This window comes from Malus domestica, chromosome 15 (assembly GCF_042453785.1).
Source record: "Malus domestica chromosome 15, GDT2T_hap1".
NCBI classification, from domain to species: Eukaryota; Viridiplantae; Streptophyta; class Magnoliopsida; order Rosales; family Rosaceae; genus Malus; species Malus domestica.
This window is the reverse complement of record NC_091675.1, coordinates 33,667,345-33,691,544: the sequence shown is the minus strand read 5'-3', so window position 1 is coordinate 33,691,544 and position 24,200 is coordinate 33,667,345. Positions and strand designations below refer to the sequence as shown.

The 24,200-nt window shown below is 37.7% G+C and overlaps 1 protein-coding gene, 1 non-coding gene and 1 pseudogene across 4 annotated transcripts; 1 reads left to right on the top strand and 2 right to left on the bottom strand.

The window, feature by feature from the left end:
• Positions 1–221: 221 nt before the first annotated feature.
• On the top strand, positions 222–8,832 carry LOC103431652 (uncharacterized). Of its 3 annotated transcripts, XM_070813288.1 has the most exons (10): positions 222–463; positions 640–777; positions 1,396–1,454; positions 6,099–6,628; positions 6,733–6,805; positions 7,122–7,199; positions 7,287–7,350; positions 8,093–8,180; positions 8,334–8,418; positions 8,536–8,832. In XM_070813288.1, the coding sequence occupies exons 2-10, from the start codon at positions 735–737 to the stop codon at positions 8,617–8,619; spliced, it is 1,104 nt and encodes a 367-aa protein (XP_070669389.1). In that variant the 5' UTR covers positions 222–463; positions 640–734; the 3' UTR covers positions 8,620–8,832. The 3 variants fall into 3 exon arrangements, 2 of the variants coding, with proteins under 2 accessions (XP_070669389.1, XP_008368049.3); XM_008369827.4 differs by lacking the exons at positions 222–463; positions 640–777; positions 1,396–1,454 and adding an exon at positions 5,048–5,584; XR_011575865.1 differs by lacking the exons at positions 222–463; positions 640–777; positions 1,396–1,454 and adding an exon at positions 5,116–5,584 and having other exon boundaries at positions 8,068–8,180.
• Positions 5,013–5,085, bottom strand: TRNAR-ACG (transfer RNA arginine (anticodon ACG)). The gene has a single exon. It is a non-coding gene; the product is annotated as a tRNA-Arg (tRNA).
• A 2,841-nt stretch (positions 8,833–11,673) lies between the features above and the next one.
• LOC108171204 (asparagine synthetase [glutamine-hydrolyzing] 2-like) lies at positions 11,674–23,870 on the bottom strand (annotated as a pseudogene).
• Positions 23,871–24,200: the final 330 nt, after the last annotated feature.

Genomic DNA, 24,200 nt, shown 5'->3' with positions numbered 1-24,200 from the left:
AATACTCGTCGCTACGGACGCGTGGGCGCAGATGGTTCGTTATTTGGAGTTATAACGAAAAAGATTTTAAAGTTTGAAGTTTGGGCATTTTATAAATTTTATTATTAAAATTTGGATGGCCCAGATTTAATGAAGAATTAAATGGATGGCTTGGATGTAAGGAAAACAAAAATAAATAAATATAAGTGAAAGAAGGTTTTTGTGTGTGTGTGTGCGTGAGAGGAAGAAACAGAAGAAGGAGATTGGGCAGAAATGCCCAATCGGGACAAGAGAGAAGAAGACATCAAGAGGGATTGAGAGAGGGAGAAGCCGACCAATCGGAACAGAGGAAAGGAGGAAAGGAGAGAGGGCGAGAAGCGGAGGAGAGAAGATTAGAAAACGGGTTTTCCCCTAACCCGTTTACCGCGACACCCACACCCAAATTCCGGCGATTTTCACCGGATTTCTCCCAAATTGGATCAAGGTACCACTTCCAATCAACACCTAGGCCTTCCCTCTTCATGTTTCACCCAAAAAATCATGAAATTTCGTGGTGATTTCGCGAAGAACACCCACACGGGTGCCGCGACCTTCTTGTCCAAATTCTTCAAATCTTGAAATGTTTTCTTTCAATTACTAACACCATTAGTATTCCCTTAGGACCTGGAACAAAGCCCAAGCTTTGATTTGGACGGTGGAGTTGATTTGAAGGTCGAATTGGAACTCACCCAATTCTAGGGTCCGCACGGAATTTGATGAATTTGAAGTGTTTCCAGGCCAAATTGGCATTGGCCACAGGTATGAAAGTTTCTCTACTCACTGAGATCTTCGATTCTGTATTTTTTGAGAATTTTTGGAAATAGTTGGATTTTCCGGCGAGCCAGGGCGGCCAACCGCCACCCGCGGCGGTCCATGCGGCGGCGCGTGGCCAATGGGCCGCCAATGTCATTCTTAGCATGTGTTTAAGGTTCTAGGTTCAGTTTTGATAATTGATGGACGTAAATTGAGTAATTGAACCTAAGTTCGTTTTAATTCGTGGTTAGATGAAAATGTGAATTTACAATCCAACCGTCGGATCGTCACCAAACTTTGATACGTTGTAATACGTAATATTTGAGGATTATAGGAACTTACGGATCGGGAATCTGATTCACGGATCCTTCGGAATTAGAGTTGTAAGTTCATAAAATAGAATGTTAACCGTCACTTGGTTTTGACAATTGACGGAGATTCGACCGTTGGATGGTAATGAAATTTTAGGATGATGTCCTAGAGGTATATTGTGGACCTTTGAAAGTTATGGATTTGAAATCTGAGTTGCAGATCTTCCGGATCGAACTACGTAGTGACGTGTCTTATATAAGTTATATATTCTATCGATATGAATTCTGAGGTTGGATTTGATTATCGTTCTAGGCGCTGATCGTCACGACGCCTTGATGTATGGTGCTAGGGAGTTGTTGGGCGAACTTCAGGTGAGTGGGCAGTTTTTGTTTTTCGTATTACCTATATACTATTAATTGTCCCAGAAATTGAATTTATATGAAAGTATGTTTTCAATTGCCATGATGCATATTATAAATGATATGAATTGATATTGATGCATATATATATATATATATATGTGTGTGTGAATTGGTGCTGTGGACGCACAGGTGAGTTTATATGGTTTATATGAATGAATGATGATGTGAATTATGTTGAGAGCTCGTAACCTGCACCCTTGGTGTTAGTGCTTATGTTATTCACCCTGCATCACGCGCTCACCTTGGATCCAAGTAGATGCTAGTCGTACAGACCACTAGAGGTGGTTCCGACATGCTAGTCGTACAGACCACTAGAGGTGGTTCCGACATGCCAGTCGTACAGACCATTAGAGGGGTTCCGACTGGTAGGTGACCTTAGATTATGTGCACAGATGATTAATGAGAGAAGCACTAGAGCGTATTATTTCACCATCTTAGTTGTACAGACTACTATAGGTAGTTCCGACTTATGTGCAGTGTAGTGCCGTACAGGTCACAGTTGGTGACTCCGGCAGGGCCGTACAGGTCACAGTTGGTGACTCCGGCTCGATGGGATATTGAGCTATAGAATCAGCCGTACAGGACCACTGTAGGGTCTCCGGTTGATTTATTATTTCACCTGAATTATATTGATGCATTCACATTATATTTTGGCATATGGCTTGGCATGGCATATTCTTTCTGAAAAGCGTTGAAGGATTATAATTTGAGCTTTTGATGATATATATATATATATATATATGTTTATATATTATTATGTTATTTTCTGGGAAAGTATACGGGTTTTACAGCGAGGGACTAGAAATGTTTTAAAGGAAATGTTTTCGAAAAACTTTGTTGTACTGACCCACTCAATTTTGTTTTGCACCCCTCCAGGTTCTAGTTAGCAGAGCTTTGGTGGCTACGAGGAATCCAGTGGTGTTCTGACAGAAGTCACAAAAGTAGGACCCCCCTCGGGTGTTTCATTATAGTAATTGTATTTTTTAAGCTTCCGAACTGTGTAAATGGTTACGTCACACTCACGTGACGGCCAGCACGCCCTTCTTTGGGACGGGGTGTGTCACCTCAAGCGGGTGGCGGTCGGCCGTCCCAACTCGCCGAAAAATTCCACTATTTTTAAAAATTACCAAAATTTACAGAATTGAAGATCTCAATGAGTAGAGTAAGTTTCATACATGTGAATAAGGCCAATTTGGCCAAGAAACACCTCAATTCATGACGAACTCGCCGAAACCCTAGTAATTGGATGTGCTTCAATTTTGCCTCCTTGGTGTTTCGTCACCCCTACAACTGATTGGACTTTTTTCCAGGGCTCAAGGGGAGTCCAATGGCGGTGGAGATCGAAGGAAATCGTTTCCAAAATGGCGGATTGAAGACAAGGAACCCTCGCACCCATTGGTGCGAGTTTCACCAAATTCAACCCAATTTTCGTCCAATCTTGAATGAATATCGAAGGAGAATGAGTGTGGTGGTGATTCCAGGTGATGATTGGGTGAAATTCGCCTGAAAATGGCTAGAAATCCACTGGAATTAACCGGGTCGACGGGATGGTATGTGTGTGCATGGGTCCATGGTTTTTAGGGAGGAGAGGGGGTATGTTCCCTTCTTTTTTTTTTCCTTTGTCTCGCCACTCCCGTGGCCTTCTTTCCTTTTTTTTCTTTCAGCCACTCCCGTGGCTTTTTCTTCTTTTTTCATTGTTTTTTTAGCAACAACTTCAGACGTCTATAACTATATCGTTATAATCCGGACTCGCAAACGGTTTTGCCTCTGCATTCTTGATCTCGATATCTATTCAACAATATGAATTGTGATCTCGAATGATCTACGGATTTTAAATAATTAATTTCCCGAAAAATAATATAAAATCTCTATAATACCAATACGTAGATTATAATAATGAAATCCAGGAACGGGATTTCACAGCCTAAGTCCAGGTTTCTATTTCTCAGGGACAAATTGGCTATTCGACAACCTCAAATCAGTTTGAGGGGGGATATTAAGAGTACAAATGTAAATGCAGATGTAAAATATATCTCTTAGATATTGTATAGTTTGTTATAGTTGTTTAGTTTGTTAGAATGTGATGGTTTTGTCTTATTGGTGGAAATACTTGTATATATACAGATTGTAAAATTATTTCCAAATCAATGAAAAGATTATTTCTCAATAGTAACCCTTATGGGATCAGTAGCGCTACTCAAGCATCTGCATATTCGATTAGTTCCACAAGAAACTTCTCATAGTCCCCGGAAGTGTCCTTGACAATTGCATGGTCCAAATGAACGGTGTTCCTCTCGTAGTATTCTTCTTTGATGCGCTGCAAGTCACCTCAGCCCGAGTGGTAAGAACTCTAGTAAGCACTCCTCCGTCTGTACCAAGCTTGTTGATGGCCAGTCGAAGAACCTTCTCAAAGTATTTCTAAGGGAAGGTCAAGCTTTTGGTTGTTTGTCTCAGTAGTTTGAGGAACTCATTATCTTTGTCAGCCTTCAAATCCTATGTATGAGACATGTAATGGTCACACACTTGTTTGATAGTAAGAGAAATGATCAAAACATCAAGCTTCCTCTTGTAAATCTTGAATTTTTCAACTCAAATTTCTGGAAGAAGAGAAGATAAGGTTCAACAAACCAACTTGACATTTTAGAGAATATCAGGGTACTAATGACCATGGAAGTTTAATGTTTTACCTTACGGATGTCTCCCCATGTTTCCAGATGTTGTAGAATTATCAGTAAGAGGGGCCGAAGGCTCACTACCAACAACACTGATACTGTTTCCAACTTAGTAATTATCACATGCACAACACGTTAGGTGTATTGGTAATTACCATATGCACAATTACCACCTATCTTGTTAATTACCATATCTACGTGTGGGCTTTATCACAAAAAACCTCAGTATTAGTTGAAATAGGATCAAGATATTTAAAGTCTATTTTTTTCATAGATTATGTCGATGTGGATATTTCACCACGTCTCCTCACATGGGGACCCAATTAGTGGGTCACACATGGAAGATCCACACATCATCAACCACGCGGAGTCAAGAGAATTCACCCTACGAGCGGGGCAATGGACCCACCATCCTCATGCGGGGTTAACGGGACTTACCCATCACGTGGCAGTACAGGCACGCTCCTTGTCTCTTATACCATGTGAAAATTATCATAGAGACGGGCCGAAGGCCCACTTCAACACCAATATTGTCTTAAATTTGTTAACTACCACTGCACAATCTGTCAAATATGAGGTTTCATTACAAAAAGCTTGAATTTTAGTTAAAATGAAAGTAAGATATTTAAATATTTTTTTTCCACAAATACAGCCAATGTATGATATGCCACATCTTCTTCGAGGGATTTCTCGTAGTTTTCTTTTGTTTTCTGCCGTGTCGCGTAGTATGTGAAGCTGTCTACCACGTCTGTCCATAAAAGCCGACGATGCTTCAAGTCAACGAAACACCGCATATGAAAGCAAACCATAAAAATTTGAATAAAAACATAGAAACCGACTTCACTGGGGATCGAACCCAGAATCTCTGGTTTCGTAGACCAGCGCCTTATCCATTGGGCCATGAAGTCCTTGTTGTTATTCTAACTATTGTCATTTTTATCAAAATTGTACTGCTAGCGTACTTCTTAGCCTTTTCGTAGGTGAGTCGCCACCAGACCAGCGACCCCAACAAAGTACGAAAAAGAAAGGCCATAGCTGATTAGCTTCGAGCTCACTCTTTCCTCTACCCGTCTTTTATTCGTCAATCTAGAAAACCCTTTTCCTTGATTCAGATAAAAGCTCAAAGTTTCCTTCTTTTTGGATCGACCCTTTGACGAACTGGTCGGAAAAAAGGAAAATCAAGAAATCGGGAGTATTTGGTCTGACTCAGAATCAATGGAGTCAGTCAGATGATTGATAGAGATGATGGTTGATTGGTTGGATAGATTATAGATGTCAAAGGAAGAGATGGGTAGGCCACGGTCGTTTCGGAGCAAGGCTGCTCACTTTGTATCTGATCTCACCACTGTCTTCCTCAACCCCATTTCTGACAAACCCTCCAAACCCTCTCCTCCTCCTCCTCTCTCTGTAAGTCCTCTCTCTCTCTCTCTCTCTCTCTCTCTCTCTCTCTCTCTCTCGAAATGCTTTCTGGGTTTTTTTTTTTTGGGTTTTATGATATAAATGGTTTGTTGTTTTGTGGTATTTAGTCTTCTGATCATTTGTCTGCAAACCCAGTTCATGCTGAATCTCTGTCTTTAACTTGGATTATGGGTTTTCTTGGATCTTTTCTTCTGGAGCTACATATGATTGTTTAGTGACTTCTGTTATTAGGGATTTCAATTTTGCTTTGATTAGTTTTTGCAACCGAATTGCATGTTACAACCAAAATTCAATACTAATGGTTAGGAGCTTAGGAATTTTGGATAAAATCTTGAATTCTGGATAAAATCATGTCCATGGAAAGCTAAGATCAATTTATAGTTGGGTTAGGAGGAGTATGGAGGCATTTTGTTATTTATTGGAAAACATCGGACTCTGTGTGGTCAATTAGCCTTTAAAAGTAGTTGTTTGAGCTTTGATTGGATACTTCTTGTTTCCGCAGGAAGATGTGGATGACTCCAAAAGAAGTCAAAATGGATCAATCAGCGAAGAGAATCCCGCTAATGTTGTTGATGGGCCCGACACATCTTCCTTTAGTGCATTCCTCTACTCACTATTGTCGTCTTCAGAGTCTGGAGATACTAATAAAAATTCAGATGAGCAGATTGATGATCAGATGGATAGGAGCAACCCATCATCTGATTCCGCAATGAAAGGAAATGCTGGAAAGAAAAGTTTGCTTTCTAAGGGGAAACAGTCGCTTAGTAAAGTTATGTCCCAGGCTGCAAGATTTGGTGTGCATCGGAGTCAAGAACGCAAGGGTAACCCTGACATGAAAGTTGATGATGCAAATGATTCGAACTTCACTAGAGTTGAGATGAGGCCTATGCAGAAAGCCCCAACGCCTGTGCCTTTGGTTGATCACCCAGACATTTCTGAACCGTCTTTACTTCTTACAGAAATAACTAGAACTGCTCTTTACGCTTCAATGCCAGCGCTTGTTCAAGGACGGAAATGGTTGTTGCTGTATAGGTACACATGAATATTCATTTGCAGCATTACAGTTAGATCTTTTGAAAGTTTTTTTTTATCATTCCTATGCAACATCGTACAAATGTATTCCTCGTGTCCTGCAGTACATGGAGGCATGGCATATCATTGTCAACCCTATACAGAAGAAGCATGCTTTGGCCGGGCCTCAGTTTGCTGGTAATTATTAACCAAACTATTAGCATCATTCATTTCAACAAATTTCCATATCACCATGTTTAGACCAACTAAATTTGTTTATAGTACCGTGTTAAGTTCAAATCATCTATTAAGCAACAGGACGTGACACAAACTGAACAATTATCAACAAGATTCCTTGAGCTCATGCAGTTTGGGAAAGTATAATGAACAATTGCCTTAATTATTTGTTTGGATTGCTTCTGTAACTCGTTATCAAACTTGCTGGTTTTTAAGTTCATAGTTCATCTATATGCATATTCTCCAAATAAAAATTTTCTACTTTATTTTTTCACAGGTTGTTGGAGACCGTAAAGATGCAGTTTTTGGCGGCTTGGTGGAGGCACCTCTTAGACCAACAAACAAGAAGTATCAGGTCCTGCTAAAAAGCATTTTGTCTATTGAGTTCATCTACAAAGATTTCATTCTATGTATGTTGTAATAATGCTGACATTTTAAACAGGGAACAAATGATACATTTGTTTTCACAAATACACCTGGCCATCCTGTTATATTTCGCCCTACAGGTACCAATTTATCTATTTACTTCCAGGGTATAAAGTTTCTAACTTTTCATCAACTTATTTAGGTGGCAGGCTTGTTCCTTTTCATGCCTTAAAATTTTTTTCTTATTCATATTAGATAGAGATAGAAACTTGAATACTTTTGCTTGCAATAAATATTCTGTGAGGGAGTAACTAAAATACGTCTTGTCATTAAATATGTTGAAAATGTATAAAGCACACTGTCCAACATATAGTAGTAGTAGCAATAGTAGTTGTAGTAGTAGTAGTGGAGCGTTTTGAACCAATGTAATCTTATAATTTCTATTAGGTTAAACTTTTTTCGTAGCCTTCATTCTTCTGATGTAGCTTTTGTATTATGTGATTGCTTTCTTTAACTCTCATATTCTTAGTTTTATGGACTATATGTGGTTCGGGTCCTAATGCCCAATGGCAGTCCTGGCGCTTTTGATTCTATAAGCAACTGCACAGAACCAATTGTATGGTCCATGTTCAATGCTAAATATACCATTTGAAATATTATACGATGGTTGTTTTCTTTCTGTTGGGGAAGGCTTGAGTATTGCATTTGGAATATGTGTATAGTTTATCATTCATGAAACCATCTTAAGAGAGGAAAACCACTGTGCAAGTATTAAAATATTATGTTCTCTTCTCTTTCTTCTTCTTCTTCTTCTTTTATAAATACCTGAGTGGAAAATATTAAACTAATTATGCTAGAATTAACTGCAAAATGTACAAGCAGGTGCAAATCGCTATTTCACATTGTGCTCCAATGACTTTTTAGCAATTGGCGGGGGTGGTCATTTTGCGCTATATTTGGACAGTGAGCTGTGAGAATTTTGCCTTCGTTTCTTTAATATTTTTTCTTTTCCTTGTAAAACTCTTTTCTTATTTAGCAATCCCTGTTTATAAAGTGATTTATAATTTTGATCGGTTGTTGCTTTTGTTGCTCTTTTGGTCAATTTTTGCTTTTTTGGTCTCAGATTGAGTGGATCAAGCTCATGCTCTGAAACCTATGGGAATCCTTGTCTTGCAAACTCAGAAGACTTTGAGGTGAAAGAAGTTGAGGTATGCACAAATTCTCTCTGAAGGATGTGTGCGTGTGTGTATTCGTAATGAATTCCGATTGTTTCCGAGGAAAATAGATGAAAATATTATGAAGTCATATACTTTTGTGTAATGCAGTTATGGGGCTTCGTATATGCTACCAAGTATGAGGAAGTACTTGCTCTAAGCCGTATGGAGTCACCTGGGATATGCCGTTGGTGAATGCTTAATTTAGACCGCATTTTTCTCTGATGGTTGTTGTATCATCACCATAACAAGAGGTTTATTACTGTTGCTGGAGCTAGTATATGGATGATGTTTCCTATTACAATTGTACATAAAAGCCCCTCCATGTACATAAACACCACCTTAGCATTGTACGTACGACGGTTTTGATTAGGTAGTAATGATTGTGAATAGTATGCTGGTTGCCAATGCCTTTCTTATACACATAACAAAAACAGTCTTCGAAACCTAGGCTGGACCATGATCGTACCGTATATTGCTCTTCGGATCTCTACATGGGAAAGACGAATGAACATCTACAGCAAGGACCTCCTATTTCTTTTAATTTGCCATACTAATGGAACTATACAAATATACAGATATCATAAACGTATTAGCAGCTCAATTGCCCCAGTAGACATAAACGTGCCGGATTCGGACTCGGACTCCAACTTTTTATCAGTGGCATTTGTCTGAATTTTTAACTACAAAGTGTAATACGTACTTATTTCATACTGGAATTCAGGTTCTGTACCAGTTTTGAATGGATAATAAACAGATCGGCAGCGTGACGTTAAAGCACTACACTCGGTAAAAATTTTGAGAGAGCTTCACCTATGCGGGACTTGCATTGACCACACAGCACGTCCAGGAGAACTGGGAAAAGGGGAAGCGGTGGGGACCTTGAGAGAGCTTCACATTCGGATATCTAAACAAGATAGCGCTACACTCAGTAAGCACCAATTTTGGCCATCTAAAGAGAGGCAGAGTTTTTGTTTCTTCCAAGCCAATGCAAAAAGTGTGAAAATTTGATCCCCACTGGCATGCTCCTGAAGGTGTCAAACCACCTCAACTGCAGGTAGGAGTCAAGATTCGAGTTCAGGACTCCCATACAATTACCAAATCATCTGTCCACCTGCAAATCACATATGATTTTGAAGACCCTCACTCCACATACTTATGTTCAGCCTACACCTCGACTTGTCACACTCATGGAAGGACGCACATCCCCACAGAAAGATTTATATGATCCCAAAATTAGTGTATAATATCATTATCATTGGCATAAGAAGCAATGAAGGATCTATGGCTCTTGCGTGTAAATTTCATCTTGATCATTTAAAGTCATCAGCTTTCAAAGCCTGAAGAATCCTATCTGATAGGCAGCTTGTTGCTGAGTTACCTTGCTCTGCCCTTGATCCATTCAAAAAGACTGAAAAACCTGTCTTTAATCGAGTCCAGCCCTTTCTGTTAAAAAAAAAAAAAGAATTTGAAAGAAGAAGTTTTGAAAATTCTTGAACTGGACGGCTTAGATGATGAGGATATAGAGTCAGAAGTTGCGTCATCCCAACATCATAGGGATGAAGACTTCGGAGATGATAACAAAAATGACTATTATGGGATCTTTCCTCCTATCCATTCAAAGAAATAAAACATGAAATGCTTTTCTCTGATAAAAGATAAAGTGATAAAGATAAGAAAATGTGTTGTCTGATATCTAAATGCCAACAATTATTCTTTCCTTGAATAATTGTCCTTGGTTCCTGTAGTTTTTGTCAATGTGCTTCTTTTTCAAGAATGTTTCTATTCAACCTCGTGAAGTTGAGTCAAATCCACTCCATAAAGTGAAGATGCCACCCAATGTGCAAAGCTTCTTTATGGTGCCTATCTGTTTTTACGACACGTGGACTTCCAATTTGCTTTTGGTTTTCTATTTATAGGGCTTCTTGGCTTAGTTATGTGTACATAAAAAATTTCACTTGGTAAAATATTATCTTTGGTGCTTTCCTTTTGAGTGCTATCTTTGTATCAAAACTCTGAAGTGCTTCCCTCTAAATTTGAACATCTAAAAATAAATGTGAGTTTGCTTTATCTTTATCCTGTTTTTTTTTTTGAGATCCATAAAATAATAGGCATTAAAGCAAAAAACCACGAGTACAACCGTTTTCAATAAATCAAAGTTAAAAGCAAGAAGGGCACTAGTAGGTAAGCAGTGACCCCAAACATGTGGAGATTCTAGAGAAAGACCAATGTGGGCTAAGGTATCAGCGACAAAGTTAGCCTCACGGTAAATATGATTCCAATCGACCTGCCTAAAGGAGCAAGCACTACCACGTGCATCCTCGATTAACGTTTTGATCTTTTCAGGGAACCTCCCAACTTCCTTTCATTGCTTCGATAAAAATTTTGAAGTCCCCCTCCACAACCACCCATTGGAAACCCTTGTACCAAGCAAACTTGAGGCCTTCTTTTAAGCCCATAACTTCAGCGAAAGTAATAGTGGCCCCATCAAGGTTAAAACACCCGCTCTCACACCATGACCGTCACAATTTCTGAGAACAAAAGTCGCAGCAGCCTTGTCCTTGGACACCAATCCATCAAAATTCGGCTTTACCATATCTTATCTTTTCTAATTGCAGTTATTAATTATCCTTTACTTCATCTTTGTTCATTCCAATTTTTAATCATAGTGTTATTATCTTTATGCATATTCTTTGCCTGTATATAAATTAAATTATAAAGTAAAGTAAAATTAGACGTTTTTAACTACCCTGACGTCTCTAGGCCATATTTGGTATATGTATGTATGCATACATGTATAGAGGAAATCTGCGAGGGAGAAATTAAAAACCGTAATCTGGTTATATGTGTTGAGAGTGTATATTTCACACCTTTGTATTGTTTGGAAATTATGGCATAGTATATCGTAAATACTTGAGCTTATGAGAGTAAAGGATGCGTTCCGACGAAGTAGTAGGTGTAAGTAGACCATGTTGAACGAATGTAATCTCTTACACATCTATTTGGTATTTGCTTAAACTTTGTGCTACATTTTGTTGGTAGGGTTTGTTGATCCTGCAGTGGCAGAGCCTCACTTCCCATACAGACCGTCTCAAAACCAGGCTCAAAAGTCCAGTGATACTCATCAGCTTATGACCGAAACCGACTGTTGGGCATGATTGTAACTCCTCAATCTTAAGGTGCCAAGCTTTCCCCTTTAATTAGAGAGCTGTTATTGGCACTCCAAAACAATCATCAAGCACTTCTCCATGTGAAATTTTTCTGTTATCCGACTTTGAATAGACATGTAGAACCATACACATAATTACAAGTCCAGTCTCATCCTACAAATTTTGAACTGATCCACATGTAGGAAAAGAAACCAATGCTAACTAGTTAATTAGCAACCTATAAAAAGTATAACCCCACTGCAACTATGACCTGAACCCATGATTTTGAAATTGAGTTGAATTCAAACAACGGCGGCAGCTTTCGCTACAATCCCTTCTTGTACTTTTTGAGAGCCACTGATAACATTTCCATAACTTGCATTCCCTGCTGCTTCCTCGCACGCAGCTGCATGATTACCAAGTGCAGCCCGACCAGATGGATCAGGATTTTTCAACCATTCTGCATCCCATTCCACAGCTTTTGCTGTACTGCATGCCACACTTGGACCACCCGGAACTGTTGATCTGGCAGCATTCTGTTAAGAAATAGCAGATTGAACACACTCAATTAAACCAACCCTTATCCATTTTTCATCGTGCACTATTAAACATGAGAGCAAAGAAATAGCATGCCTGTCGTAATTTCATTAGATACTATTTGCCTGCTTAGTACAAGAATACAGCGTGCACAGAAATCTTTCACCAACTCCATCGTGATGAACAAAAAAATGAAGCAAGATATAATGACAAGGCAAGGGAATAAAATCTCTTTCATGTGGCCAGCCTTCCTTAGCTATTCATAGAATTTGTATCTCACCTTTGGAAAGAACTTCTCAAATATTGTCCGGTAATAGTATGCTTCTTTTGTGGTAGGAGTGTTTTCAGGGTAAATGAAGCTAGCATTGATCAGCATTGAATCTGTTACCTGTCCAGTTACAAGAAAGCAAAGATAACTAATTAATTATATGCAGATAAAGAAGAAGCATCTCTAATGTATTCTGACGGTGGTTTTGGAACAAAGTACAGATAGGACTCTAAATTGAATTGCAATGACATATTCTACCGCCAAACTCTCAATTTGGACCACAAATTCAAAAAGGACATGCCTAATCAACAGTCCAAATTAATAACCTGGAAAGTGGCAGACAACACAGACAACGAATATTTCCATAAAAAATCTCACTTTAAGTTAAGGTGATGCTTACTTGACTGTTTGCATGATCTTTCAAGCCATCAATCCAACTGTAGCCAACACCATCACTGAACTGTTCCTTCTGCCTGTACAATATGTGCTATAACCCAACAAACACAAGGTACAAACAAGTTAGCTATATATTGCACAAATAGGGCACCTCCACACAGCGGAGTGAGTGGCTGGTCGAATGACCATATTTGTTGAGAGCCCAGCTGGTTTTGAAACAAAGTATGTATATATATAACAAAAAAAATATTCAAGTGCGGACTGTGAGAGGCTGGGTTCTCAACAACGTATGAAATTTGAATACAAGACACCTTACTGACAACAATAAAACAAGTACAATAATAATCATGTATAACATGATTACTGGCACAAAAATGCAAAGTAACAGACCTTTGGCAAATATGGCTTCTGATCATTGTCAAATGCATTGCGTAAGACCCACTTCTCAATTCTCCCAGGCCTGATCTGCAGTTATAAGTGCAAGTATTTAGAGGACAATGAGACTGAGCCATTTCTTAATTTGTGTTATGGATGGGAGCCACTGTATGCCAAATGACAGTAGTAAACTTGGAATTATATTTTATATGAGCTGCTTCATACAAAACTGAGAAATAGAGGGAAATACCAACGGTATATGTGCTATACCATTTTCCATTCTGGATCAATGTTCATGGCAATATTGATGAATTCTTTATCCAAAAAGGGCACACGAGCCTCAACACCCCAAGCTGAAGTTGATTTACTGGCCCTCAGACAGTCATACAGATGAAGAGCTTTAATCTGTCCAGTAGTTACAACAGTTCAGTCAGGGGAAAAAAACTAAAGCAAATGTTAAAATGGCCATCAATAAGTAGAAGAAAGGAAGAAAAAGAACCCTGAAATATTGAAAGTACATAACCATTTGTGCGAATAAAACAAAAAAGAAACAACTAGGGGAACAGATAGTTCGTGGGGTACCTTCTGACATGTTTCTTGGTGAAACCCCTCCTTGTTTGGTGCCTTATGGAAATACAAGTAACCTCCAAAAATTTCATCTGAACCTTACCCCAGAAATAACCATCTTTACTCCCAAAGATTTAATTTTTCAAGACATAAGAAACATGGGAGTGCTAGCTCTGATAGTCGTTACATCATATGTTTCAATATGGTAAATAACTTCCTCAAGTGCATCTATGCCTTCCTGAAACATCAAAGTAAAGAAATGAATTATTTGTATGAATCTTGGGAATGTAGATCCGTGATTTTTCCTCAAATTGCCGATGTAGAACAAAGTTTCCTCAAGAATCAATTAACGTAGAAAATAGAAGAACGTATAGAAATGAGTACAAGAAAAGCAAGACAAAGACAGAAGATTTTACAGAGAAACAAAATGGGTATAAACACAATATTGTTTTTTTAATCAATATACCAACCGTGTGAAGGCTATCACAAGCAATGCAAAATCATTAAATGCCAAAGATAATAAATTTTTGGAATAGCAAATTAATCTTTAAATTCAATCCCTAAATTTTAAAAGAAATACTAAACAGATCACCTGATTCCTAAATTTCAGACATAACTTAAGCCTGAGTAGAATTATTCTTGCATCCTTCATCAATTACCTGGACAGTAAAGTGAAACGCATGATGACGAGTCCCAAGATAATCTGCAACTTCTCTCGCTGCTTTCAAATCTGGTGAGCTCTGAAGATTGAAAATGTAGCATTTAAATGTAGAGAAAAACCATCAGTAGATAATGTCTCATAAAACATTGATTGCAATAAAATACACCTAAATCTCTCAGGTGCCAGAATTTACATGGGAATGACGATTGCACATCTACAACAAGGTCCTTTCATTTCTTTGAACTTGCCACTTTAATGAACCATATAAGTATGTAGATATCTTAAAGGTATTAACAGTTCAATTGCTTCATTATAGACATAAATGTGTCGGAGTACAACTTTTTATCAGTGAGACATCATTAGGCATAAGAAATGGACAATTTTTTATCAGTGAGAGTTTGACATCAATAGGCATAAGAAATGAATGAAGCCCACCCTCGTCTGAAAATTTTACTACAAAGTGTAATGCATACTTATTTCATACTGGAAATCAGGTTCTTTATAAGTTTTTGAAAGGATAATAAACAGATTGGCAGTGTGAAGTTATAACATTATAACTAAATGAATGAAATGTGGTACTTGAATTGACCAGGCTGCACTGTCAAGAGAACTGGAAAAAAAGGGGAAGGGTTAGGGACCTGGAGAGAGCATCACATTTGGCTATCTAAACAAGATAGCACTACACTAAGTTAGCACCAATTTTGGCTATCTAAAATGATTACCTCCAGGCCAATGCAAAACGTGTGCAACTGTGATTCCCACTGACATGCAGCTTCTGAATCAGCCAAATAGCGACTAGCCACAGCAGCAACAAGTGATGAGTCCAGTCCTCCAGACAAAAGAACACCGAATGGTACATCTGTCATAAGTCTCTTAACCACAGCCTACAAGATTTCAGTACCAAGATAAAATTAGAAATTGTACACTAAACGTGGTATAAGAGTGAGATGCAGAAGTCAATTTGACCTACTAACTGGTTTTAAATAGATTTAGAACTCGTTTGGATGTGCTTTTAAAATGACAGAAAGCGCTTTTGATGAAAAATATTTTTGGAAACAATCTTTAGTAAAAATGCTAGTAAATCCTGGAAAAAACACTTAAAGTGCTTCCTAGGATAAGCACATAACTGGTGCTTCTTGTAGAAAGCACTTCAAGAGCTTTTGGAACCCAAAAACATTTTCTCTAAAAGCGATTTCATTTTAAAAGTACATCCAAACAAGCCTTTAAATTCATTTGAACAAACCATATATTCGGAAACCATTCCTAGCCTTGACATGAGGCTCCACTAGGGAGAAGGGAATACATAGCACAAATATGATACTCTATTTTTTTTTTTTTCCAATTCATCTCAACCCACCCAACATTAGCATAACCAAATGCATGGACAAGGTTATGGGTAGATAAAAGGAATAACTTATATGGTAGGTTATTTGTGTTGGAAGTTTGAGTAGAAATTTCCTTGTCCCACATTGGCCATTCCCAAAAGAGTTTATCACTTTATAAGGCTTTGTCCTTTAAAGAAAGTAATTGGAGTAATAGGCCTGGAGACTAAAATTGGGCTCACCCTTGGGGTTGGGCTTTGGGGTGTATTAATTATTTGGTAATTAATATATAATTAATTATAATTAATATATAATTAATTATAATTTAATTGTCAAAAGATGGGCTTGGGCCTTGGGGCTCTAATAATTAAATTAATTAATTATTTTCGGAATTAATTAATTATTTTTAATTTCGAATTTAAATTAATTAATTATTTATTTTTTCCAACAGACTCATCTTTTCAGATGAAGTCTGAAGTGTGAAAACGCAGAAACAAAAACACCCATTTCAGCAGATGTCTCCCAACAGTTGCATCCCTTCCTTATACCTGTTGCGAACAGGTACAATCACATTATATATACATCCATCTGCATGGCATTTACAATATAGAAAAATCATAAATCTCCTCCTGCAATCTTAAACATCCTTACTGAGAGAACCACATTAATATTCGCCAGAAGTCTATTTTCCGATGCTGGAATTTCTGACTTAGATCGTTGAATCCTGATGGAACAGACGTCCGTAGAACTACAAGCACATAGTAGGGACGAAATTTCTGTTTCAAGGACATTGCGGTACGCAAGCCTCGATCTTCAAGAGATGGCAACAGAAGATGTTGTTCTTCCTAACAACAATGAATCTCGCTCATGTTGTTAAAGAAGAAGCTCCGAAGTCTAATGAGAATCCAATGACGAGAGAGACTGTCATGGCAATTGCAGCTTGGAATCATTCCGAGTTTTGTTGCAGAAACTATATCCTGAATAGTTTGGATGACAATCTCTACGACATTTATTCTCTGTGCAAGACAGCGAAGGAGTTGTGGGAATCCCTGGAGAAAAAGTATAAGATTGATGATGCCGGTTCAAAGAAATTTGTTATCGGTAAGTTTCTCAAATATACAATGGTGGATTCAAAATCTGTTGTATCTCAGGTCGAAGAAATCCAGAAGTTGATCTATGAACTGCATTCTGAGGGATGCGAGATCAATGAGCATTTCCAAGTTGGGGCGATAATCGAGAAATTGCCAACTTCCTGGAATGACTTCAAAATTTATCTCAAGCACAAGCGTCGTGAGATGAATATGGAGGATTTGATTCTGAGGCTACGTGTGGAAGAAGACCACAGAAAGGCAGACCGTTCTGGAGGGTTTGCAGCCATTGAAGCCAATGCGAATTATGTTGAGGGAGGAAACTCCAAGGCTAAGCCGAAAAAGAATAAGGCTCCTGCTCCAAAAACCAAGCAGTTTGTGCAATCTGCCCTTGCTCCTAAAGGCAAGAATCTGAAAAAGATTAAGGGCGCCTGCTATGTGTGTGGCAAATCTGGTCACAAGGCACAAGATTGTTATCATCGCAAGGATGGAAATCATGGCCACGGAAACAACAACAACCATGCTAACATGGCAACCACCGATGAAGAATTGGCTGCTGTTGTGTCCGAGGTTAACATGGTCTCAAATGTGAGTGAATGGTTGATGGATACTGGTGCTACAAAGCACATCTGCGCTGACAGAAATCTGTTCACAAAATATCACCCTGCTGCCCTTGGAGAAAAGTTGTATATGGGCAATTCTGCCACATCTATTGTGGAGGGATATGGCAAGGTGGTACTCAAATTCATATCTGGGAAAAGTTTGACCTTGCTGAATGTGCTGCATGTTCCTGAAATGAGGAGGAACTTGGTTTCTGGACCAATTCTAATTGCTAAGGGCTTTAAACTTGTAATGGAATCCAACAAATGGGTACTTACCAAGGGTGGGATGTTTGTTGGAAAGGGTTATGTGGCTGATGGCCTTGTGAAACTCAATGTAATTGCCATTGATGATGCTAATAAAATAAATGCTTCTACTTATATTGTTGAGTCTTCTAATATTTGGCATGCTAGATTAGGACATGTTAATTTTCGTTCCATGCATAGAATGGTTAAATTAGACTTATTACCTAAATTCGAAATTGATTTTAATCATAAGTGTGAAACATGTACAGAATCGAAATTTGCTAAGCAAACGACAAAGTCAATTCTGGAAAGATCAAATGAATTACTTGGATTAATTCATAGTGATCTTTGTGACTTTAAATCCACACCAACTCGTGGAGGAAAGAATTATTATGTCACTTTTATTGATGATTGCAGTAAGTATTGCTATGTTTATTTGATTCATAGCAAGGACGAAGCTTTGAATATGTTTAAGACATATTAAGCCGAAGTTGAAAATCAACTTGAGAGAAAAATCAAAGCACTTAGATTTGATAGAGGAGGAGCGTATGAGTCTACTGCCTTCTCAGATTTTTGTGCACAACATGGAATTATACATCAAACAACGGCTCCATACACACCACAACAAAATGGTGTTGCCGAAAGAAAAAATAGAACATTCAAAGATATGATTAATTCCATGTTAAATAGTTCTGGGCTTCCACACAGTTTGTGGGGTGAAGCTTTACTTACTGCAAATACCATATTGAATAAGGTTCCTCTAAAAAAGATTAACGAGTCACCTTATGAGATATGGAAAGGACATAAACCCACTTATAAAACCCTCAAAGTGTGGGGTTGCTTAGCAAAGGTGCAAGTTCCGTTACCAAAAAGAACGAAACTAGGACCTAAAACTATTGATTGCGTATTCATTGGATATGCAAATAATAGTGCTGCTTATAGGTTCCTTGTTGTGAAATCTTTGATTTCTGACATACATGTTAACACTATATTAGAATCAGCGGATGCAGAATTCTTTGAGGATATATTCCCTTACAAAGAAAAGGAATCTGGTTCTAATACAAAGAGAGTTCATGATCATAGTCATGATGAAGCATCTTCTTCTGGTGTCCAAGGAAATGATGTGGAACCAAGAAGAGGAAAAAGAATCAAAGTTTCTAAAAACTTTGGACCAGATTTCATTTCTTTCTTGTCCGAGAATGAACCTAGAACTTTTAAAGAAGCAATGTCTTCTTCTGAGGCTCCTTTATGGAAGGAAGCAATTAAAAGTGAAATGGAATCCATTATGGAAAATAACACATGGGAATTGGTTGATTTACCTCCCGGTAGTAAACCAATTGGTCATAAATGGATTTTCAAGAAGAAACTCAAGGCGGATGGAACCATTGACAAGTTCAAGGCACGTTTAGTAGCCAAAGGTTATCGCCAAAAAGAAGGGTTGGATTATTTCGACACCTATTCTCCAGTTTCTCGCATAACGTCAATTAGGACGTTAATAGCGATTGCGGCTGTATACAACTTTGATATCCATCAAATGGATGTAAAAACAGCATTTTTAAATGGAGAACTAGATGAAGAAATATACATGGAACAACCTGAAGGGTTTGTGCTTAAAGGACAAGAAAGCAAAGTGTGCAAATTAGTTAAGTCATTATATGGACTTAAACAAGCACCAAAACAATGGCACGAGAAGTTTGATCATACTTTGTTGACACATGGGTTCAAAATAAATGAATCTGATAAATGTGTCTACATTAAGGGTAATGATAAAACTTGTGTTATTGTCTGCTTGTATGTGGATGATATGCTCATAATGGGAAGCAATAAAGATGTAATAAACAAAACAAAGAAAATGTTGAATTCAAGTTTTGACATGAAAGACTTAGGTCAAGCCGATGTCATTTTAGGAATTCAAATTAAGAGAAATAGTGAAGGATATGTCCTTACACAATCCCATTATGCAGAAAAAATATTACGAAGGTTTGGTCAATTTGACTGCAAACCTGCTGCGACTCCTTTTGATGCTGGATGCAAGTTGAAGAAAAATAAAGGCGATGCCAAATCTCAACTTGAATATTCTCAAGTAATTGGAAGTCTAATGTACTTGATGAATTCAACTAGGCCCGACTTAGCTTGTGCAGTAAGTAGGCTTAGTAGATATACAAGTAATCCGGCACAAGAGCATTGGGATGCTTTAGTAAGAGTGTTAAGGTATTTGAAAAATACACTTGACTACGGATTACACTACACAAAATATCCACCTGTTGTAGAAGGCTTCAGTGATGCCAATTGGATTTCTGACACTACAGAATCCAAGTCGACAAGTGGATATGTTTTTACCTTGGGAGGTGCAGCAATATCTTGGAAATCCTCTAAACAGAAATGTATAGCTCGGTCCACCATGGAGTCCGAGTTTATAGCTTTAGACTTGGCTGGCGAAGAAGCCGAGTGGCTCAAACATTTTCTGGAGGATATTCCAATGTGGCCAAAGTCGGTAACGGCTATATGTATACATTGTGATAGTATGGCCGCCCAATCAAGGGCCAAAAGTCATGTATACAATGGGAAGTCACGTCACATCAGACGTCGACACAATACTCTTAAGAAGATGCTCTCCAATGGAATAATATCCATTGATTATGTGAAGTCAAAGGAAAATATAGCTGATCCTTTGACAAAAGGCCTACCAAGAGAGCAAATATTATTTACATCGAGGGGAATGGGTCTTAAGCCAATTCAATGAATCGAACTGGGCGGAAACCTAACCTAGCTGATTGGAGATCCCATGGTCTAGGTTCAATAGGCAAACTGGTTGAGTTTGATTCAAAAGTTGAACACACAACTTACCCATTCTTATGATAAAATGTGTGTTGTCTGTTGACGTTTGAGGGGTTATGTTTTATACATTTAATGACATTAATATCTTGTTATCAAGAGGAATATGGCAGATTATTCTTAATTAATGTCACCTATATAGGAGTAAATGGGGCCACATTTATGAGAATTGACATGGCTAAATTCTCTAAAGCTCCTACGAAATCCGGGCTCTGTTCAGGGCCAAAATGAACACAACCATATGAATTGACGTGTGGCAGCCATGATATGTGTGTAGCATATTGTCTTGGTTTATTACTGCGGTGAACAGTTCAAGATCTTCCACATCCACTGCATCACCAAGTAAACCCGATATGTTTTCACTAGGGTAAGTTCAAGTCCAAAAGACACTTCACCCGATGCATATTATGACTATTCTCTCTCAGTTTTAGGCAGCCTAGTCACACATTTGCATTTACATTTGCATTCAAATGTGGGGTCATTGTTGGAGTTTGAATGAAATTTCAACTCAAATGTGGGGTATTGTTGGAAGTTTGAGTAGAAATTTCATTGTCCCACATTGGCCATTCCCAAAAGAGTTTATCACTTTATAAGGCTTTGTCCTTTAAAGAAAGTAATTAGAGTAATAGGCCTGGAGACTAAAATTGGGCTCACCCTTGGGGTTGGGCTTTGGGGTGTATTAATTATTTGGTAATTAATATATAATTAATATATATTTAATTGTCAAAAGATGGGCCTTGGGCCTTGGGGCTCTAATAATTAAATTAATTAATTATTTTCGGAATTAATTAATTATTTTTAATTTCGAATTTAAATTAATTAATTATTTATTTTTTCCAACAGACTCATCTTTTCAGATGAAGTCTGAAGTGTGAAAACGCAGAAACAAAAACACCCATTTCAGCAGATGTCTCCCAACAGTTGCATCCCTTCCTTATACCTGTTGCGAACAGGTACAATCACATTATATATACATCCATCTGCATGGCATTTACAATATAGAAAAATCATAAATCTCCTCCTGCAATCTTAAACATCCTTACTGAGAGAACCACATTAATATTCGCCAGAAGTCTATTTTCCGGTGCTGGAATTTCTGACTTAGATCGTTGAATCCTGGTGGAACAGACGTCCGTAGAACTACAAGCACAGAGTAGGGACGAAATTTCTGTTTCAAGGACATTGCGGTACGCAAGCCTCGATCTTCAAGTTGTCTGTTTTATAATTCATATTCTAGTTTATATTCTGTTAGTTTCTATTGCATTTATTATTTATTAGCATATATAAATTATCACAGATTGTTGACTTAAATCCAACAATTTGTCCAAGTAACATAATTCTCAAAACAAAAACAAAAACAAAAGCAAAAACAAAAAAAAAATGCAAAAATGGAGTTTGATTCTTTGCAAATATTGCCACTAACTCATCAATTATAATAAAGAAAACACAATGTAAAGTAGTTCATTGCATACCTTCTCAAAAGCCGATGGTGTCTGTTCCAGAAACCAGGGTGGATTGTACCACCTTCTAAGTTCTCCTGCAAACACATAGTGGATAAATAAATAATATAGTGCATGCAAAATCTAAAAGGCACACAACTTGAGAATTTTACATGCATATTTTGTTTTGGTCAACAATTTACATGCATGTTCTACGAATCTAAAAAGACAACACTCAGTTCACAAGTTCTTAACTTTTTAAGGTAATAAGATAAAAAAACATGTCCTACCCCTCCAAGTATGTGCAAAATGTCTTTGCATCCTTAAGTATAATAGGATTATTTCTTCTACTTTTTTCTTAAATAGGACGAGGACATTATAAGAGGGTTGTATGCGCAGATCTCCTATGATTCACCAACACAAGTCATTGCTACTAATAAGAGCTCAACATATACATACCTTGCTTGCTAGAGTAAATATGCCCAGGAGGAAAAGATATGAATCTTTCGCAATCATCACTTAAAGCTTTCATTTCTGAAGCAAACCAAATTGATCCTGCAAATAAATATGAACTCGTTAAATGTGAGTGTGTCTGAGAGATAATCAAAGCTTAAAAATGATAACGATTGTAGGTTATATGTGTATAAATAAGGCTCAAATCTGGACGGTGATTACAAATACCTCTTAACAGTAAAATAATAAAATAAAGCAGCAGTCTAGCAAATAATATATATTTTCTTGTTTTGGTTAGAAGGGTCTAGAACAAAATAGTTTCTTCTTTTCTTTTAAGTAAATGACACGGTACATACCATCAAGACCCCAGCCCATATAAAGTGGGGGTGATACCAATTGCATCTCGAGCTGCGATAAAACTTTGGTCTCTTGTGTCAAGGAGGACAAAGGAAAACATGCCGTCCAACATGTCTACAAACTCCTCTCCATGTTCTTCATACTGCCAAAGATAAACATTCATGATAAAATACGAAAATAATTTACAATAATTAATGCAAGAGAGAACCATTTTTGTTATTCCAATTTAAAGAAAGTAATTTAATCACAGATTACCAGATCTCAAAGCAATGCTCATTTACTTACAAGATGTGCAATCACTTCACAGTCACTGCCAGTTCGGAACTGATGCGACTTCAGATTTTCTCTCAATTGCTTATGGTTATATATCTCACCATTGACCTAAACACACAGCTCCAACAATCAAGCAGAAGTTTAAATCAATGTAGTTGGATAAAAGGTAAAAAAGAGGAAAACAAAATAATCCAACATAAAAAACTACAAAAAATCTGAACTGGATATGGTTGCAGCCAATTCAAGATCAATCGAAGTTCAAAATTACAGGGTTGTGACGAGAACATGCAATCCTTTATTTCACTACACAAATTACCAGGAGTATCATGAAAGGGGGTGTGGGAAGAGAACAGTAGGGAACACTTTTGTGCAACTGATGACAATCCTACTAACTTTATCTTTGGCCATGGAATAGAATGAGAATTTGTAGGAAAAGGAAAAATTCTCCAGACAAATGATTTGGACGTCAGTATCCCTACAGGGCCTCCACCAAAGTTTCCTCTGGCTCCACCCTGCTCATGCATAGTTCACCACCTTTCAAGTCCTATGGTGTTTCTAAAATAATACATTCTTTCATAGTATGTGAGACGTCTACGGGTATGCATTTAATGAGTTACATTTCAATAACTTCCAATCGATATGTGATAACCCAACAATAAAAATTCCAGCTTCTAGTTTCACTCCAACGAACCAAATTAAAAATTTCAACTTTTGCCCAATAAAAAGTTTACAAACTAATCTTCATTCAATCGAAAACTCCCCATCAATCACCAATAAGCTCAACGTAATGCAACGAAATACTAATACCAACAACGCAATGCTAGAGAGAGAGAGAGTACAGTGACAATAACGGTCTGAATGACTGCTTTCGCCAAAAACATCACGTGCAATATATTGCTTTTCAAGTTTACTTGTCTTACGCTTTGCTTGTGATATATGTTTATCATTATTGGCAAACAAATAAGTCCATGCAACTAAGATTGTCAGAGTTAAAATGTACATTGAACTGGATCTTAGTTAACTAGGAACACTTCAGTAAACTGAGCCTTGAATTGACTGCTTCCGCTGTGAGTAAACTAACATATTTGATCTTAGTCGATAAGTGTTGCTGACTAGTCAGACAAACACGTATATAGATTTTAAATTGCAGGTTATTCCACCTGGTACCAATTTCACATTCCTCTAACAAGAGATGCTATGGAGATTTTCTG

Coding starts and splice junctions, on each gene's coding strand:
- LOC103431652 (XM_008369827.4), top strand. CDS start 5,450: ATGTCAAAGGAAGAGATGGGTAGGCCACGGTCGTTTCGGAGCAAGGCT. Junction 6,806..7,121: donor GGCCGGGCCTCAGTTTGCTG/GTAATTATTAAC, acceptor ATTTTTTCACAG/GTTGTTGGAGACCGTAAAGA. Junction 8,419..8,535: donor TTGAGGTGAAAGAAGTTGAG/GTATGCACAAAT, acceptor TGTGTAATGCAG/TTATGGGGCTTCGTATATGC.